Here is a 20828-nt window from a genome sequence, read left to right as displayed (position 1 = left end):
GGATCTGCTAGGCCTACATTTTGGTATGGCGTCCCGGCTTGGTCTGTTACACGCAGTGGCGTATCCAGGGTTTAATTTTTAGAGGTAGATGAACTCCTGGGCACAGTAGTTTTTTCGGGTGGTTTGAAATGAAGGAAATTGGCAAGGATGGTCAAGACTGGATTAAACTTGCCCAGAACAGGGGAGAAACATATGCTGCTGGTATATCAATAAACCTTCGGGTTTAGGAATTCCAGAGAGTTAGTTAGATAAACTTAGAGAAGTATAAGTTGAAGTATAAGTTGAGAAGGTAGTTTTTTTTAAAGGTAAGATGTGTTTTAAAGGTAAAAATTAGACCTTCGTGTAAACGTTTTCATGTTACTGGCGCCAAAGTACAGATTATAACGTGATTCTTTGCTGTTTTTCAGGTATCAGACAGTATTTAGAAGATAAAGAAGTTATTCAGTCAAAGAATGAAACCTGGAAACGTAAGCTAAATTCCTTGATCTTGTGTTACAATGTTTTTTCCAGACCATTGTTGATACTGGTATCCCTGGTGTGCTGTCTCGTTTCCCTGGTTTGGGGTGATTTTAATTAATAATTATTGTTCCTTTCCCTGTCTACAATTTGTTGAGACGTGTAAATGTATATAGTGTTCAATCAATTAATATTTCAATATTGTTGCTGTTTCTATTATTGTTTCAGTTTCATGACGATTGTTTCTGTTTCAGAGCCAAAAGTGTATGGCGATAAGATTCCCAGAAGACTTCTGATTCCAATGAACAAAAGAGTGCAGAGGAAAATAGTTTTGTATCATAATTTCTTCAGATCTAAAGTGTCGCCACCAGCAGCTGATATGTTAGCTATGGTAAGTTTCTTCTTTGTTTATTTGATTATACTTTGATTCATTTTGCCGAATTATTGACAAGAGGGAACATTTACTGTGGTGGTCAAAAGGAGCATCAATGAACGGTATTTAAACCACGCTGAGGCGTTCAGATATTCCAAAAACAGAACTACTTCCGCCAACTATAACTGTTTCCAAAATATTACAATTTTCGTTGGTTAGTCTGTTTATGGAGCCTGTCATCAGACTCCGCCATGCAAATTGACATCGTTCATTTCAAACGAGAGAAAAGCCCAAAAAAGCCTTCTCATTTTGATAGTCGAAAACAAAAATAAAATTCAGTTCAAATTAAGTTGAAATAAAATTCAACGTTTTCATCTGAATTTTTGATTCAATAAAACTTTGTGAAATGATATTAATCGCGTCGAAGAAAAGCAGGTGAAGTAGATACAGGTATTTGTTAATCGATCTTAAACCAATCTTGTGAAATTTGTTGTCTATATGCCTCATAAAGTTACATTGAAATATAGATATGATTTGATATCTGAAAATATTTCATTGTTTCCCATAATAAGGTATTTAAATAATATGAAGTTCTACGTAAAAGATCTTAACCAGTAATCATGAAAAACGTATTTTTTGGACATCTTAATGTATGAATTTCCGAGAAGAGTTCATCAGATTCAGATCAGTTCCTTCTTGTGCAAGAACATAACAGGAGAATGATCATATGAGAAGCTTTTTCTTCCAATATACATGAATATTGTCACATTTCAGAAAGAGATGCAGGGTGCAGATAGCATTCTTCCAGCTAACCCTTCAATTGATTTAAGACAGGTCAATTTTTCGGCTCTTAATTCAAGCGCCTAATTTAGTCCTAGGCCTAAATCTGACCCTGGTTCCCCGCCAACAACTAACTCCCTGGGTACGCCACTGCTGTTGTTGATACATGCGCACATCGCCAAGAGGCCATTGACGTTATAAAAGCATGCAACACATGAATAGAGTTGAGCTCAACGATACAGATAAACAAGCACATGGCTGCCTTCCCATCCGATAAAGATCTCGCTTCCATCAAAGCTAAGCCGGAGGAATTATCTCTTTCTGCAGGAAATCCAGACAGGAAAAGGGAAAGAAAAAGGAAAGTGTTTCCACGGAACAAATCTTTAAGAGGTTTAATACCTTTCATGATAAAAATCGAAATTACGTCACCAGTGGAACCAAACGTTGCATGCGGTCGATGTTCGCTCTCTGGCAGTGACGTGGCCAAAGGGGGACAGGGAAACGGCCGCCCCATCAGACAATTCGCCCCGCCCCAGGCACGTATCTAGAAATATGTTTCGGGGGGGGGGGGTCCGAACCAAGTGTCTCAGGAATAATAATAATAATAATAATAAAATAATAATAATAATGTTTAAATTAAAATACTTATATGAAATCAAATTAATACTAATTACAATACATACATTAAAATTATGTTGTTCTCACACGATTAGGTAAAAAGACTGTATAAGAATAGAGATATGATAGCTTACCTGTAGTTATGATCGGAATAACTTACATAAAAACAAGTGCCCTGGCAATGAAATTAATGTCAAATAGATGAATAATTGAATATTTATCGAATAACAAAAATTATGTTACAAGTAGTTGGACAAAAGTAAGTTTTTGATTAAAATTTTATGCACATTATTTTGAGTAATAGTGTACATAAATCATGTCTGTAATGTGATTCAAAGCCGTATGATCCCAATATAATCTTTGCCTTCTAAAAAGTTCAGAGGAAATTAATAACCATCGATTATGCAACAAATGCTAATATTTTCATTACTTGGTACTTGGTAAGTCTTTCGGGGAGTCCGCATCCCTGGACCCCCCCATAAATACGTCCTTCCTGTCTTTCAAAGCCGTATGATCCCAATATAATCCTTGTCTTATAATAAGTTCAGAGGAATTTATATAACAACGGCTAAACGCATACATTTTTCATGATTTAATTTTAGTACTTGATAAATCTTTCGGGGGGGGGGTCCGGAACCCCTGGACTCCCCGGACCCCCCGTAAATACGTCCTTGCCCCGCCCCACCAGTTGTTAATGAAATTTCGAATAAGTATGTCGACATTCCTCCTGTTTATAATACTAACTTGACTCAAAAAATTCAATTTAGTTCTATTAGGGATGAGCCGATAGGTTGAATTTTATTTACCAATACCAGCCGATACTTTTTCTGATTATTTCCGATCTTCTAATTATCCTGGAAGTTATGCAAGATTCGAGGCTTTATTTATTTTTGCACACTTATAGTAGTGAAGAAACTGTATTTCGTGATTACATAACAGGAATTTTAATATTCTGATGTAATTTAACAGAAGTGAACAAGATGCCTACTCTACCAATAGACTTTCGCTTTCGTTTGTGTGCTTTGTTTATTCAGTAAACTGCTGGTTCCCACAAAGAGCGGTTCAGATTATCTTCAGAGTAATGGTGCAGATATGGCGAGGGTACCGTTACTTGTAAGTTCCATTACTTTACTGACAACCTGAAGTCAAGAAGAGAAGACAATTTTCAAATTGAAAGTTTTGACGAAAGTTTGTGAAGAAAATGATATCGAAGTGGTCAAGAAAAGTTAAAGCAAAATCTCGGAAAAGTTTATAAAATATCTAATGACAGAGCAAGTTCCTTCCACTCCATGCTATAGCATGGATTTCAAACACATTTGTTCATTGCATCTTTGACAGAGTCTTTGCTGAACTTGACAAGTGTTTTGTACAAAATTCAGTTTTGAAAGGCATGTGTTTTTTTCTTGTTTTTTTTCTTTTACCAGAAGGACGATAGAAACTCTTTTTTTCGGTGATTTTATCATTGCCCTAAAGCTGAAATGGAGATTTTGTCAAAACTCTTCAGCGTTACGAAGAAGTTGGAAGAAAAGTAGTGCACTTAACATTTCACCGATACTATTCTATTCGTGTTACATCTTTTTCATGTATTAGAAGCTCTCGCCACGAAAACAGTCCAGTCAAGGTCACGCCACCCACCTACAGTGTTGCCAATAAGCAACAAATTAAACCAACGAAATCAACCGCATAGTAAAACACGTGAAGTGTCGATTGTGCAGCTTAGAAGAAGTGTGGCAACCTTGGAGGGTCAGGGGTCTGGAGGAGGCAAGGGGAAGCTCCGACCTTGACTGGACTGTTTTCGTGGCGAGAGCTATAGTACAATTGTGTACTTTCATTTAGCCTCTATCGACTTACGTTACTCTTCTACAACAGTGTATGTTGATGCAAGCGCAAATTCTGCATTCTCGTGGCAATTTTTCAATCTTTTACGCAGGTTGACTTACCAAGCAAAAGGAAGCGAGCAGCAACTTGCTATTGCGCTTCATTGTGATACATGTGTCAGTCAGCAGATGATTTTCACGCAACCTGCCTCGCCGTCCTGCAGTCGCCTATTTTGCCACTGAACTCGTCCAGTTAGCGAACATGGTCACAGAAGTCAATGGTCGAGTGTAATGCACACAGACGGTAATACACCTCTGTATTGTATACAGTAATTTACAATAATTTACTTAACGACGCCTTTCAAACTCTTCCAACAGTCTATATTCACTTCAGTTAGTCTCTACAACGACCCACTATAATACCGCGTATGGTTTAAGCTTTTGTGGTAGGGCGATGACAGAAAGCAATACATTCGCACCTGGATGTGAATCGACAGAAGAATACTGTACCAGACTCTGCTACGTCGTCGGGTAGTGCATCTTTCCTTGGTACGGTTAATCACATTTGGTTTCATTGCGACGAGAAAATGTTCCTTCGGTTCAACAACCGCGGCGATGGGCGTTCGTCGATCATACTTGGCACTTTCGTTCCTCGGGTAGCGCTCCTGACTTGTTTTCCCATGTCGGGCGTCCTATAGTTCTCATCGGTCGTCTCTCTGGTCCACTGCTTCCTCTCGCGGGGATCTCTCAGACGTCGGCTTGGAGTCCTCTCAAGCGCCGGGCGTCGGCTTGGAATCCTCTCAAGTGTCGGGCGTCGGCTTGGAATCCTCTCAGGGTCGGGCGTCTCTTCGTCGTTACAGTTGGGCGTTGGATGTTAGGGCTGTAGCCTCGCGGCGGATGATGTTTGGCGTCGGCGTTGGTTGGCTTCCATGGCATGGTACGCCGTCGGTGTTTGGCGTTGGCTGGTTTGGCTGTAGCGTAGGCTACGGATGGTGGTGGCGTTAGGGATTCTGGAAACCCGACGTTCCTCTATCTATCCTCTTAGCCTGCCATATTTCTTGGTTGTCCTTGTTTCGCAAAACAACTTACTGCGTATGATCTCACAGAATCAAGCACACGCGAATCAACTCACTGGCAGTCACTCGCTGACGGTTCGCATAAAACACTAAGTCCACGAAAACAATAAGTATACGGAGGTTTAGTGCAGAGGTGCTCTCGCTACAAAAATCCTGACAAACTGTGTTGAAAACTCGGAGTCCCGCAGTTTTATACCAGATTCGAAAATTACAGTTGGAAAGACGTTAAGACGAGCGTCGCTTCTTTTCCAAAAGGGTGCATTCACCTTGGGTCTATTGTATTTCGAAGCGGTCAAGGCGTGTCTTCAAGTAGGTGCAGCGGGTTTAAGTCCTCGCCTCTCTGGCGCCTGTCTTGGGGATCCTTAGTTGGCCCATGAATATTGTTTTAAAAACCAATTCGCCCTTACGTCGTGGATACTCAGTTGATCTCCTTGAAATTAAATCCAGATACCATTTATAACGTGCCGCTTTGGTTGTCCAAATTTCAGTTCAATCCGTCGACTGGAAACGGAGATATTTCATAAGGTATATTTTCGTACAGGTGCGACGTAAAGAATGGACCTTGTTAACGATCGTTGCCGTGACTCAGAACCTGTCCCTAACTTTCGTTGTCTCGCTCGAATTTCATTTTGCCGACAGAGATATAAGAACATATCAAACCTCAAAAACAAATCTCACGAAATATATCAGTAGTATGTTGATTAATTATACTTAATTAAACTAAAATATAAGACAGAGATTTACATGTCCAAAGAATACCGTGACAAAGAAATAGTCATAATTCTATTTAAAGTTTATTAATTAAAGTACTAAATGTGAATAATTTTTTAGATTTATTGTCACTGTTATCATTATCAAAATATTCGGGTTTCGTAATTAAGTGGCTCTAATTATAAATTGAATTTGGTGTGACTGCTGTGTGTGATATGCATAGGGGGGATTTATAAAATTTGGGCCCCTTGGCAATTCTGTCTTTTGGGATCTGCCACCATTATTATTGTTATTATTGTTGCTATTATTACTACTACTATTACTATTATTATTATTATTATTATTATTATTATTATTATTAACAGTTTTGTTATCATGGTACTTAACTCTCACTTCCACTAATTGTACGCTCTGTATTAATAACACTTGGAAACTTTAAAATATAGACACATCTGATTACAAATTATTAATTACAGTTCGATAAAACAATACACTTAGATTCTTCAGTGTCTCATCTTTGTGCGACCCTTAGGCTATAGCCTAGGATAGCCTAGTGGCAAATCTCCTCCTGGTAATATGTGTAATGCTATATATAATCAGTGTAAACGTTGATCACAGTTTTGTGACTAGTGTCTGTCCCCTGTTTCAGAAGTGGCACAAGGGAGCTGGAAGGGCCGCCCAGCGGTGGGCGGACGAGTGCTTGCTGCTGACCCATGACAATGTCACAGGGCGATGGCTGGATGACTTCGGTTCCTGCGGGCAGAACATATTCGTTTCAACACATCAGGTGCCTTGGTATGTATTTTCAACACATGGCCTCTGTGATCAGATTTATTGAGAATTATGAATAATTGAACAGTGTTTATCATTCACTCCCAACGAAGGTCACGCTCAGTATTAGCAATGTTCATATGTCTATAACTTCTACACTCATAAATAATTAATAATGATTCAGTGCTACACATAATATCTATATTTCATGCATTTAATTTTCCTTCGTAGCGTTTTGTTTGTTTTTCATTATGTGAGGCATCAATCCATAATTTATATTAATGTTGTATGGCTTAACTGTAATCCTATTAAGACATTGAATAATAATAATAATAGTAATAATAATTATTATTATTTATAATAAATATTTACACATGGTTTTTCTCAGATGATCTAACAGAATACTAAGATGATACCTTTAACGAAAGCAACAGAAATTTTCATCTATTTTATGTTGACAGAAAACCAAGAAACAAACGACATTTCAGGTAAACTAAATTCATGATTGACAACACCATTAATGGTCTCGCAGTTCGGTCTTGAAGTCGTGGACTGGAAGTGAAAGTCTTTGTAATTGCACTTCGACTGCAGCACCAAATAGGATCAGTAGATAAAACTGAGGGCACGTTGTTCTTCCCGCGTTTTAAATACTTCTTTTTTAACATTGAAACACATAGCACTTCAAAATGTTCTCATACATACATCTACACACATTAGAAGAACATCAACCAACAAGTTGCCGTCCTTCTATCTCCGTGATTTTGAACAAAGGAACAACGAACCCACGAGGCAAGAACCCTACTCAAGCCTGCAACGATGTGTGTGATCCGCGCTGTGGTGTCGATTGCTCGTTTAATTGGCGCTTTTGAAGTACACTAGGTGACGTCACTTCCGACGAGACCATACTTCAAGTCTGATCTTTGTACCTTTCGGACACAGCCAAAAACATTAATTGCTACTTATACAAGAAAATGGAATCAGCACTAATAATTAAAATACATACTTTATGCAACCTGCTCTGGATGAGATTTGAATGTAGGTATATACGTATATTCATGTTCATGTATATTTAAATAAGTTAATATGAGTATTGCTTAGATATTTGTAGAATTACCCTCACATTCGAAGACAATGATTTATTGCATTAAAATTATAATTTGTTGTGGTAGTTAACGTGGTTATTTCATACAAATAATAACATTTGCATATGATAACAATAGCTTTCTAAAATGTGGTCTCGTGGAACTAAAATTTAATAAATATTCTGTCTTCTTAATATATACATTCTTTATTTAAGTACAGTTATGATTCTAGAGTTAGCGAGCACATTGCTTAGGCACCTTATTGTGAAATTAGTGTTGGTTTTATTTCAGGTTTTTCGCCATCAAGACCTGGTTCCTTGAAAGACACAACTTCACTTACGGGTCCAGCAAAAACGATCTCTTCATCGTCGGTCACTACACGCAGATGGTGTGGGCCTCCACGCACAGAGTGGGTTGCGGATTTGCAAAATGTAGCAGAGGGAAAGGAAAACCTTATTACAACTACGTCTGTAACTATTGTCCGATGTAAGTAAGAGGATACTAAGTCCTCATGTTTGTAGTCACATTTCTTTCTAGTTTTTCATTTGTAGTTTCTCAGGAACCATTGAAAAAAAACCTCTAAGAGAAACTGTTTTCTCAAAGAGAAATTGGCCCATTTAAAACATAATTTTGGTAGAATTGTGCGTGCTATTACAACTTCCACTCAGTTGCCAAGCAAGCAACATCTTGAAAAATTCTCATCATGAGACATATTGAGATATAAATATGAGACCCATTGAAGATAAATCAAAGGAAACAATTACAAGGAAAATATAACTGGAAACTTGCATCGCATACCCAGAGTGTCTATACCGGGTTTTCGTAAATGATTGTCGGGGTTACAAACAAGCACTGTACTTTACGTAATAAAGGTAGATACATGCAATTTTTTGCAAAATGTTAGAAAACTCACCAAGTTTTTATGACAAAGTCACAAATGTTCCATGTGCTCGCCTCGCGATATCCTGCAGATATCTAAGCGATAGTCTATTTCCTGCCACACTCGGGATAGCATATCACGTGTAACACTGTTGATGGAATTCGTTATGCGTGTTTTCAGTTCCTCGATGGTAGTGGGTAATGGAGGATAGTAAACGGTATCTTTTACGTATCCCCAGAGAAAAAAATCGCAAGGAGAAAGGTCAGGGGAACGAGGCGGCCATGATAAAAGGTTTTCATCCTCATCACTCCCGCGCCCAATCCAACGTTTTGGTAATTTTCTGTTGAGCAATGATCGCACTTCACAGTGGAAATGAGGTGGGGCTCCATCCAATTGCATGATGAAGGTGTTAGAATCTTCTTCCACTTGAGGAAATAGCCACTCATTCAACATATCCAGGAATGTCAATCCTGTAACCGTTTTCTCCATGAAGAAGAATGGACCGTACACCTTTTCTCGTGACACAGCACAAAAAACATTCACTTTAGGCGAGTCCCGAACCAATTCAACAAACTGATGAGGATTTTCCGTTCCCCATATGCGCACATTGTGTGTGTTTACTTTTCCACTTAGGTGGAATGTCTCCTCGTCAGTGGAAACGAAATTCTCGATGAAATTGTCATCGTCAGTCATGAGATTTTGCATATCGCTGGCGAACGTTTCCCGTACACGACGGTCGTTAAGTGTTAGCTTTTGATGCAGACTTAGGCGGTATGGTTTCATGTTGAGCCGTTTTCGTATTCCTATTTCCTATTCCTGCTCTTGGTCATAAGCTCTCTCAGTTATGTATTAGTGACCATGAAACAGCAGAACATTCATACTTACGAAATTGAGAATAATGTTCTCCGTAAAAAATAAGCTTTACTCTTATAACCTTCCTCCAGAATTCTATCACTCTAAAATTATCCTTATTGTCAAATTGAAAAATTCAAATAGAGGACTTCTTACACAATGATCTCAGTACGCCAGATAAGTTTTAAATCGGTCTCATTCCTCCTAGAGAACTTTCATATCGAGTTTTCTTACAAAACTGATGAGTTCAATTTATGTATTCAATAGCTGAGAAAAAATTCTCACAAAAAGCTAATTTTCCATAAGTTGCCCCCACTATATCTTGCATTTTTAAGTTGATCCTCAAACAACAATGGAGCAAATGGGTCTTATTGGTAGATGCACCCACTAAGATATAATTATCAAGATCAATCGAAGGACTTTCAACCATTGACATTGATAGTTACCTGTATTCTGTTTGAGTCAAAACACGCAAGGGGGGAGAAGATGGGTCTACTACCTACATCATAGATTTATCCCGTGTGATATAATTCTCAAGATCAATCGTGGGACTTTCAGCCATTGACATTTATAGGTTACCTGTATTCTGTTTGAGTCAGAACACGCAAGGGGGGAGAAGATGGGTCTAATCACAGATTTAGCCAGTGAGATATAATTTTCAAGATCAATCGTGGGACTTTCAGCCATTGACATTTATAGGTTACCTGTATTCTGTTTGAGTCAGAACACGCAAGGGGGAAGAAGATGGGTCTACATAACAGATTTAGCCAGTGAGATATAATTCTCAAGATCAATCGTGGAACTTTCAACCATTGACATTTATAGGTTACCTGTATTCTGTTTGAGTCAGAACACGCAAGGGGGAAGAAGATGGGTCTACATAACAGATTTAGCCAGTGAGATATAATTCTCAAGATCAATCGTGGAACTTTCAACCATTGACATTTATAGGTTACCTGTATTCTGTCTGAGTCAGAACACGCAAGGGGGGAGAAGATGGGACTACTACCTACATCACAGATTTATCCAGTGTGATATAATTCTCAAGATCAATCGTGGGACTTTCAGCCATTGACATTTATAGCTTACCTGTATTCTGTTTGAGTCAGAACACGCAAGGCAGGAGAAGATGGGTCTACATCACAGATTTAGCCAGTGAGATAATTTTCAAGATCAATCGTGAGATTATTTTCCTGTAGTTTACGGTTATTACCAGATGTGGAAACCATAGAAATATATAATATAAGTTGTTCATGTTCAAAAGATTACGTGGGACAAACAGCAAGGAAAATGGAAATAAGATGTCACGAACACGATTTGGACATTATAAATCTAAACCCAAGAACAGGTTTGTCAACTCATATCATCAAAGAGAAGCATTTGATTCAAAAGAAGGATTTTTAAAAAGATTAACGGGAAACACAGAGTTGAATGTCTGGGAAGCTTCCTTCATCGCAGAAGAACACTGGAATAAATTAAATAATGAAAATGGTAACATAGATCCAGTATGGAGTTTTCTTTTTCACAAATGGAGTAAGCCACCATCTTTAAAATTTAATGTAACAGAAAACATCAAAAGGTTTTGTGAAAACAATGACGAATTTGAATTACCTGATGATATTTGGGATTAATAAAACAGACTGCTTCTTTTCACAGTTAAGTTGCTATATTACAACAATGTAACATTGACAACATCCATTATATAACGGATTCTTTTTGTTTAAAAAATTACTAACCATTGTTATAACTGTATCTTTAATCAAAATGAAAATAAATGTCTGATTAAAGGAGTGTGTGTTCTCCTGAAACGTCACAAAGAAAAACTGTTTTCTTATGCTTGTAATAACCGTAAACTACAGGAAAATAATTCTACAATGCAAGCAATGCGTACATACAAGAAAAACTATCAATCGTGAGACTTTGAGGCATTGACATTTATACGTTACCTGTATTCTGTTTGAGTCAGAACACGCAAGGGGGAAGAAGATGGGTCTACATAACAGATTTAGCCAGTGAGATATAATTCTCAAGATCAATCGTGGAACTTTCAACCATTGACATTTATAGGTTACCTGTATTCTGTTTGAGTCAGAACACGCAAGGGGGAAGAAGATGGGTCTACATAACAGATTTAGCCAGTGAGATATAATTCTCAAGATCAATCGTGGAACTTTCAACCATTGACATTTATAGGTTACCTGTATTCTGTCTGAGTCAGAACACGCAAGGGGGGAGAAGATGGGACTACTACCTACATCACAGATTTATCCAGTGTGATATAATTCTCAAGATCAATCGTGGGACTTTCAGCCATTGACATTTATAGCTTACCTGTATTCTGTTTGAGTCAGAACATGCAAGTCTCCGCTTGACGTAAGCTTGTCTGCCGTAGCCGCTGGTCAGGGGGTGAAAGAGCTTAAAAGAGATAGGAACAATATAGAAATTTTCATTATGTCAATGGTACTAAGTTTATAAGAAATGTGCCTTTTGTATTTGGTTTACATTACCATATTACGTCATCAAATTATTTGAGAAAATATTGAAAATATATAATTCTTAATTGTACTTCTTTGCAAATTTAACTGTAATTATAAAGAAGTGGTCTGTATGATAAATATTTAAATTTATGGAAATATAAACTAATAAACACAAATATTAAAGTTTGCTAAAAAATCTAACACACGAGACCAAGGATGATAATTATAGACCTTGTAATCAAATGATCGCGGGTTCGATACTTGGTGGAGACACACAGTAATTCGGATCCCACTTTAAACTCTAGGTCCAGTCCCGGTTAACCTTTCTGTGCATAAAGTCGGCTTACATACAAACTCAAGCAAACAAACAAGATAACTACTGGTGCGAGCGATACCGGCTAATGATATGATAAATGTTAAAGCTATCAGATTTTAAATCTGTGGTAACCACTTCAGAATTACATTAGACATATTATTAACCTTGTGGGGGGGGGGGACATAGTGCAAACAAATACCTGTTCTGATAACAATCTTACAGGCCATCGACGAAATGCAAAAATTTTGGGTCAGTGGCGTACGCAGGACTTGTTTTCGGGAGGGGCATGGAGTTGTAAAGTTGGATAGTACATAGCTTGATTCTAGGTTCGTATTGTTTCAATGTACTAAATTGTACTCAAAGCTAATAATGGTAATCGGGATAATTTTAAGGGGGTTTGCATTTACACATTTCGATTTTTTTTAGTTCTTAACATATTTTCATTCAAAATTTCGCAAATTTCGGGAGGGGCTGTAACCTCATTGGGTCCCCCTGCGTACGCCAATACTTTGGGGGGAAATACTCATATCGAAACGTATAATGATGAATTGTTTTGCATAGTTATCAGTAGGGTTCGGAAGTTGAAGACCTATAAATTGCCAAAAAGAACCTGTAAAAAGACCTAAAAATATCAAAAAAGGACGTAAAAACGGCAAAAAGGACGTATAAATGTGATCCAAATTAATTAAAAACTTCAGTTTTAATTACATATTCAATGAATAAAAAATAAAAAATTCTGGTGGTATGGAACACACAGTGCGAAAAAACTATATGAATGAAATGCATCTTCTTTCAGACATTATATATTTTTTAGATTAACATAATTTGAAAAATCATATTTGGCCTAACCACACTAGGGTCACAGAAATAGGACTTCGGAAACCTTACCTCAATCGACATTGGAGTATATCACAATAGTCATCTCCAGGTTCTTAGGTGTAAAAGGATCGTCGGTTTACAGACAACACGTTGCGAAACAGCGAGAAACTTCTCTCCACATCAACGGATGTTAAGGGTGCATACTTGAAGCAAGTGAGATCTCGTGGTGAAAATTCCTCTTGAAAAACACTCACATCAAAATTTTCTCCTGTCAATATTTCACTTATCTTGCACATAATTTGATACCCCTGATTTCATCAAGCACTAGTTTCATTTTTTGCTGATGGCTTTTCCTATTTCACCTTCACATTGTTCCAATCGTTGCTGTACATCACTCATCTTTGAGAGCACTGAATGAATGGTTTCATTATGTTTTTCAAGATAGTTCAAGGATGTCACTAAATGAGAAAAATTACTGTTAATATATGCCAAACTGTCCTTCAACTGAGGTTTAGCCATTAGATCTTGCGACATGGCTATGGAAGCAGCATCTTCCCTATCCAAGCTGTTAATCACAGATTTAAAATCACGTCAAAATGATTGCAGTAATCACCGTGTCAGAACTGGTTCCGGAGGTAGACGTATGCCAGAGGCATTCTCATGAAAATGGCGCACTTTATACGGCGATTTTAATAAAACTTTCTTAACATTGGACACTAGTTTGTCAACATCTGGAAAACTTTTTCGCACTTCTTCACACACTCGATGTAAAGCATGCGTGAGGCAGGTTGCATGAACCAACTTGAGATAAAACGATTTATTTGCTTTTCCCGCCTTTACCATGTATGGTGCCGCGTCAGTGAGAAAAAGCAGAACATTATCATGTCACTTACAGCGCGACCTTCCAGACAAGTTACGGTTAAAGGACCTTTTACCGTATCTGCTTCAGTCGTCCAAAAATGATTTTCTCTCGTTTCAGGGATGGTTCAAATATATTTAAAAGGTAAAGTACTCCCCTGTGCATAGCACCACGCCATGAAGGCGTATAGGGGGTGTGGGGGTAACGCCCCACACTTTCTTGATCCGGTCGTGAGTGGGGGTGATGTGATCAGCATCACGCCCCTGACCGCCTTTACCCCCCCCCAGGGTTTCCCCCAGGTACCCATGTTATTCGACGCTGGGTGGGCGCCGGGGCCGCTTCCATCGTTAGAAAAGTTGCCGGATTTGAACCGGCCGGGGATCGAACCCGGGACCTTTATGAATTAGCATGGTAGTCAGACGCGTTACCGACTTTTTTTTTTTTAAAGGAAATACCCCCTACACGGAGGTATCCTCCACCATTCACACTTTTTCTCACTTTTACACTTTTCAATTCTTACATTTTTCTTTGTTTCTTATCAACTGGACGAACACAAATACCCATGTCTTACCCGGGACTCGAACCCAGAACCCCTGGCGTTGTAGCGCGCTCTGCTAACCACTTCGCCACGGAGGTCGACACCGACTGAGCCACCGCGGCCACTGGTTCAAATATATTTATTTATTTATTTACTACAGAAAGGATGTTTAAGAGGTGATGAACTGATGATGATTCGAATTGAGAATAGGCCGTGAAAACGTAGTCGAAAGAAGGTGAAGTTGCAAAAAAGCCGTCAAGACCTAAAAAAGGCTAAAAAAGGACCAATAAGCCAAAAAAAGCCGAAAAAGGCAAAAAAGGACAAATAAAACCCACCCTTTTCTGGCCTACAATGACCCAAAATGAACATATATTATGTTGGGCCTAGTCTTCGGACACTAGGGAAAAAATGATTTTTCCACAACTTCCGAGCCCTAGCTTATCAGTGACTAGCCAATGATGCAACGAGAAATTATACTAGGAACAAAAGCATTCATGGGATTTCAGACACTTACCTCCCAGAAAATACGTAATACTGGAATCGGAACATGTATTGAACCATTTCTTCTCAAACGAGCGCCTTATCCTTTTTATCTGAATTCTGTTCACTCACTCCTAGTTCCATTTTATTTAGTTTAGATACTAAAAGTTTCCAACACATTTCATTGCCCAACGCGCTGTATACGGTATTGTTGCCATGATTTCAGAACCGACAATGCCCCATTTTCATTGTTTTAATCTATCGAGATAATCTGCAAAACGTAAGCAAAAAAAGGGATTAACGCAGATATAAGTCTTCCTCATGCCATAGTCGTGTCCTTATGTCTGCCCTTTCGTCCACGGCGGCTATCAGTAACTAATAAACTACTAAGAAACCTCTGAAACCAGTGGCCGTAATTAAGGGGGCAGTTTCCCCCCACTTTTTGCTCCGCACTATGCCAAATCTTATCTACCAAGGGAAAGTAAAGTGCCTTTGCCCCCCCCCCAGTTTTGACAATTTGTCCCCCCCCGTTTTGACAACTTGTCCCCCCCGTTTTGGAACCCAATCGCCGCCACTGTCTGAAACGTGTAGTGAAGCCACTGCAAATAATCCAATGATAATTAACGAATTCTTAGGGAAATAACAGACCGCAATGACAAGCGACAAGCGACACGGGCCCATTCAGCGCGCATGCGCGAACAACAGACCGAAGCGGCGCGTTGCATGCCATGCCATTGAGAAAACGAGCCAGTCTGATCGACACGCGAGCGACAAGCGTCACGTGTAGCTTGGAAGCAAACCCTCAGTAATCAATGCAACCTCTCGAACCGAAAAGAAACGACAAGCTGCACCTGTCGCTCGCATTGGATCGTTTTATCAATACCGTGCATCGTGTCGAAATCTCTGTATCGCTTGTCGTTTGGTTCTGCAAGGCCCCAAAGACTGTTTCCAAATGACGATTGACTAATTTGCTCAAGTTTGTGATTGTAACTTGCAGGCTTCGTTGTGTCCTTGAATAATCGAAATGACACCTGCTTAATCCTATTTTCAGGGACGGCGCCAGAAATTTTTCACCGGGTGGGCAGAAGCTGTATATTTATAGATTAGGGTGGGCAGGTATAAATGTAAGGCCATATACATATATGTATGACATACATGTATATGTATCCCCTCCCCTCTTACACTCCCGATTTCCCTTTTCTTTCTTACTCTTTAATGTCTTGTTATATCTTTCTCAGCGTGTTAACTCTTTCTCCGTTTCACCTTCTCTCGTTCCATTCTTCAAATGTTTCTCTTAAGTGGCACACACACACGCGCGTATGTGTGTTTGGTGTCTTTCATCTTTCTTTTCTAATATATTCTCGCATCTTGTACCACTTCTTTATCTCCGATGGATACAATTATTTCAAGGAAGTGTTTGTGTGTGCGCAGCCATACGTTCTAATCACATTCTTTCATTCACGTCAATGTAGTGAATAAATGTGAATCGGTTGCATCACATTTTGTCATTCAAGTGTAAAAAATACATGGCACATACTCAATTTTATATAGTTATCCGGCCACAGTGATGGAAAGTGTGATTGTAGACAATGGTGAAGAATTAAATTACTTTCTCGTAATTTAAATGCATGTTCCTGATCATTTAATTTTCATCATATTAGTTTTTGACTGAAACTTGGAGGTTAATGATCACTTTTCTTGGCTTACAAGGTTATTGCAACTGACAAATGTCTGAATGTATGTTTGCAGTAACGGCGATCGTGTGCCAAAAATTGGAGGCAAGGACAGTTTACTTTTTTTGGTAGAAAAGTCTTAGCATTAAGAGGCAATAGTGTGGATGCAACGAGTGGAATAATGTGGCGGGGGGGGGGGGGGGCTTTCCCGACTTGTTCCTCCTAATTGCCGCCACTTGATATTTGGATTAAAATTAATGTCTTATTGGGAATGTGCGCACACACTCGAAAAAAAAATCTTTCTTCATTCTGCATAAAGCATCCCAAGACTTATGAAAGGCTATTTTGACAAGACATCGCCCAAAAGTAATAATCAAGTAACAATGAAAAAACTGTTAAGAATCGAAGAGATTATTTCCTTGCTAAGTTGCTATTCGTTTTCTGAAGTTAGTCTTCGTTACTCATGCGGGAGAAGTGATGCACGTGTGGTTAGATAAACACATGCACTGAGGTAACAAATAGTTTACATTTTGTAGAATGTGATTTTGGACACAAGGAATTCATCGAAATTGATCACTATAACCGGTAATTCATATCTTTTTCACAGATAATTTGGGTTGTATTGCGCGATCTTTTCGAAAGCGCTCAAATGTCAACCTCTATCCTGCCAAGTATACCCTGGAAATCTTGCAGGTGAACGAATCTCTGGCGCCTGGAACCACAGTCAAAATAATAATTTGTGGTGGGTTGTATTTTTCAATTTCATATTGTTTTATTCTTGGATCAAGGCAGCTAACTCAGTGAACAATAACGTTGTTTTCCGAAAGTCTCAAATATTTGTCTCTGGCAATACACCCTCTTAAAAGTGGTGATAAAATGACACGTTTCCTGTAAGTTCTTTCTGAATATTTTTTTTCTCCAATGGCATAACGTTGCCTCCTTATAATGAAGAGGTTCTGGCTTCTACTGCCACCTCCCGATTAGCCTATCTGAGCATAAAAGTGGATTTAAATACAAACAAACAAAATTTCCGAATTGATACTTCGTGACACCTTTCTTCTTTACTTCATCTGCATCTACAGATTCTGTCGACCTTTTTGACTGAACCTCTGATGCTTCTAAAGTTTAAACCATTCTCATCGTGATTGATTAGTTCTCTGATGCCCTCAAAACATGGCTTTCCTACCAACCCCTTTCTTCTTTTAATTCTACGTAAGTTAATCACAAGAAAAATGGCATGATTACGTAACTGATAGGCTATTATCAATTCAATAATTCTGTAGCTTTTCCAAACCCACATAACTGTTACATCACAATTTATACACATCGGTATTGTAGTGATTATTGTGATTACTTCTTATTAGTATTTATCAGCAGAACGAATACAAAGTTGTTGTTTGTATATCACGTAGACATTTGAAGATGACATGTATGTAAAAATTGTAATGAAATAAAGAAAGAGACACTTCTGGAATTTCAATGTAGACCTAATTAAAAAGTCGAAATAATTTATTGTGTTGCTAGAGGAAGCAACGCTAAGATGGGGTTTTTATTTTTATTTATTAGAGATTATTTTAATCATGCGCAGGCCAGGATTTATATATGTGAAGGCCCGGAGCTTACAACACGAAGACCCCTCTCCAATCCCCTCCACAGTCTCAGTTATAACTTTTCGCTAAGCTACATGAGGTGGTTAGTTATACGTATTTCTGCATTTTTCATCACATCCGAAGTACCTCATTTTTTTATTTATGCTGTACTTTTCCAAGCAGTTTTCCCCAGTGAAGGCCCAGAGCTGCAGCCCTCAAGGTCACCCTAAATCCTGATCTCATCTTCACCATACCCTGCATAATTTTGCACCTCCTAAGTCTACTATCTGCTTCTAATCATAGAAGTATTCAATTGATGACAGTTTGTTTCAAGTTCTCTAGTAATTCTTTTTGCATTCTAATGACAAAGTTAAGACAGCTTTTTATGGGATGATGATATGTGAACATTTCTAGTATACATAATCTTCATGAGTAAAATATACAAGTAATGAATACGAGAATATACTTATTTATTGAAACATTCACATATCCCCAAGTGTATGTACTTAGTGAATTTGATTGGGTGGGCAATCGGGTGGGCACAGGATTTTTTGGGTGGGCGCTTGCCCACCCGTGCCCACCCCTGTCGCCGTCCCTGCCTATTTTTCTTCGCAACAGAATGAACCGACCATCTTAGTTATAGAGAACCGTGGATTGCAATCTTCCACACTAGATGTCATCTCGATTGTTACGTTCGTTCCATGACAACCATAGACGGTGATGTCAGAGTTAGATGGAATATGTTTTCTCTTGTGTTAGTTTTCTTTCTCTCGTTTGATAATTTTCTCTCTTTTTTCATTTTCTCTCCTTCCTCTTAATTTTTCTCCAATTTGTTTATGCCATCTCTTCGTGTCATTTCTCTCTTTTTGCTCTTGTTCTCTCTACTATTACATCTCTAGCTCAACAATATTATGTAGAAGATCATTAACGCCATTTTGAAAAAAAATGCCTGTATTTACTTCATTGAATTGCACCACCAAACATCAATCACCAGCCTGGGAGTAATAAATACACATATGGGCCTGGAACGGAAGGAAATAAGGTTGGATTTTTGTTCTTTGCAGAGGAAACTTCATGGAGCGCCTCGGGCGGCCGTACAAGAAGGGCGAGCCTTGCTCCGGTTGTCCTAACCACTGTCGCCTGGAGAAGTTGTGCACCAACTCCTGCCCCGTGGCCGACCTATGGGTCAACTGTCGCGACCTCAACGCCACCTGGCACGACTGGTTGTGCAACACGGGAACCCCAGAGGGCAAGGAGCGGTACGAGTTCTGCAAAGCCACGTGCAAGTGCCACGACAAAATCATCTAAGTCTAGTCACCAGCTACGAACATTTCTATGGTTGTGAAGTGCCTTGAATGTACAGTCACGGACACTTCTCGGTTTTAATGATTCCATAGAAAGAAGTGAAGTTGTAACAACCCAGAAGTGTCCGTGCCTGTACTTGTAACTTACCTAGCAGTGCATCGACAATGGAAACCCCAGTTGAAGTTTTGTGGTTTAAATCTGAGACATTGCACGTGCTGATTGCGGGAATTTAGCCACAGTTTCCCATCTGGGAGGTGTAAGTTCGTATTACGGTGGACATGTGTGTGTAAATTTAGAGCCAAAAATGACCATTGTGAATAATTTCAGGAGTTGTTGAGGAAATTGGGGAGGGAGGTGATAGTGTGTGTGTGTGTGGATAAATCACTGGCCTGGTGAACCGAGTAAAAGGCACCATTTTTAAATTCTGAAGTACCATCAACGGCAAGAGTATATGGAAACCAGCCTACTAGTTTTGAGTTTACACACACCAGTGGCAAATTAATCTTTCTTGTGCTACAAGTCTAGTTGTTCAGATGATTTTAAGGCTTCTGAGGCTGACTTAACTTTGATTTCATCTGTACAAAATTATAATGCATAGAACTGGGAATGCACAGATGATATGAATGGGGATTATCTGAAGGTAACTGCTTCCTTGATCCAAACAGTTTTGCTGATTTCTATTAGAGTACAAATTTCTACTCCTCTAGATCTAATCCACTATATTCTTGTGTGTGTTTACTAATTACGAAACAATTGCTGAGGCGTGTTATTTTGTTGTTAGTTGTAAATATTAAGGTATAAAAACACAAGTAAAACCCACTTGCCATCTGCTCCTTTCAATTCCAACTAATCTGCTTACACTTGTGCCATAAGTTTACAATATTTGTAACATTTTTTTATACAGGGTGGCTCATAAGTCAGTTGGTAAATTTGCAATGTATTGTATAACTGCTAGTGCCAACTGACTTATGGGCCACCTGGTACTTCATACATATAATAAGAAATATGTAAAATTTTGTTGTAAGTACATGTGTGTTTTTTAAAGAAAAATAAAACTAGAAGCTATGTGGTTCTATTAATACAAAGACAAAACTAAGTAATCTTAGCCATTGTTGCAAGAGAATTGATACTATTGGAAAACAATGGCATGATTGCTGTTTTTTTTGTTGGTTTTTTTTAGCTCAACGCCCCATCCACGTTTTTGGCCCAGCTTTCCTTAAGAAAAAAGTAAAATGTAGGGAAAACCTTCAAATATAGACATGTCTACTAATAGAAGAGAACTCAACCATCTTTTTTGGCCATAAGCCGGCCCCCGTGGCGGAGTGGTTAGCACATCGCGCTACGACCCCAGGAGTC

At 38.7% G+C, this 20828-nt stretch overlaps 1 protein-coding gene across 3 annotated transcripts in view; it reads left to right on the top strand.

Annotated features, from left to right (window-relative positions):
• LOC145988169 (cysteine-rich secretory protein 2-like) overlaps window positions 1-20539 on the top strand; it is a 146394-nt gene extending 125855 nt beyond the window's left edge. For 2 of the 3 annotated variants that reach the window (XM_083122999.1, XM_083123007.1), the window contains exons 3-7: window positions 408-467; window positions 711-847; window positions 6481-6626; window positions 7976-8170; window positions 19232-20539. In XM_083122999.1, the coding sequence (XP_082979125.1) occupies window positions 408-467; window positions 711-847; window positions 6481-6626; window positions 7976-8170; window positions 19232-19475 (782 nt within the window). In that variant the 3' untranslated portion in view covers window positions 19476-20539. The remainder of the gene's footprint in view (window positions 1-407; window positions 468-710; window positions 848-6480; window positions 6627-7975; window positions 8171-19231) is intronic. The other variant, XM_083123015.1, reaches the window with a different exon arrangement.
• Window positions 20540-20828: the final 289 nt, after the last annotated feature.

The sequence above is a fragment of the Lepisma saccharinum genome, chromosome 1 (genome assembly GCF_977018435.1).
Source record: "Lepisma saccharinum chromosome 1, izLepSacc3.1, whole genome shotgun sequence".
NCBI classification, from domain to species: Eukaryota; Metazoa; Arthropoda; class Insecta; order Zygentoma; family Lepismatidae; genus Lepisma; species Lepisma saccharinum.
Note: the sequence above shows the minus strand (reverse complement) of the source record. Positions and strands in the feature narration are given on the sequence as shown.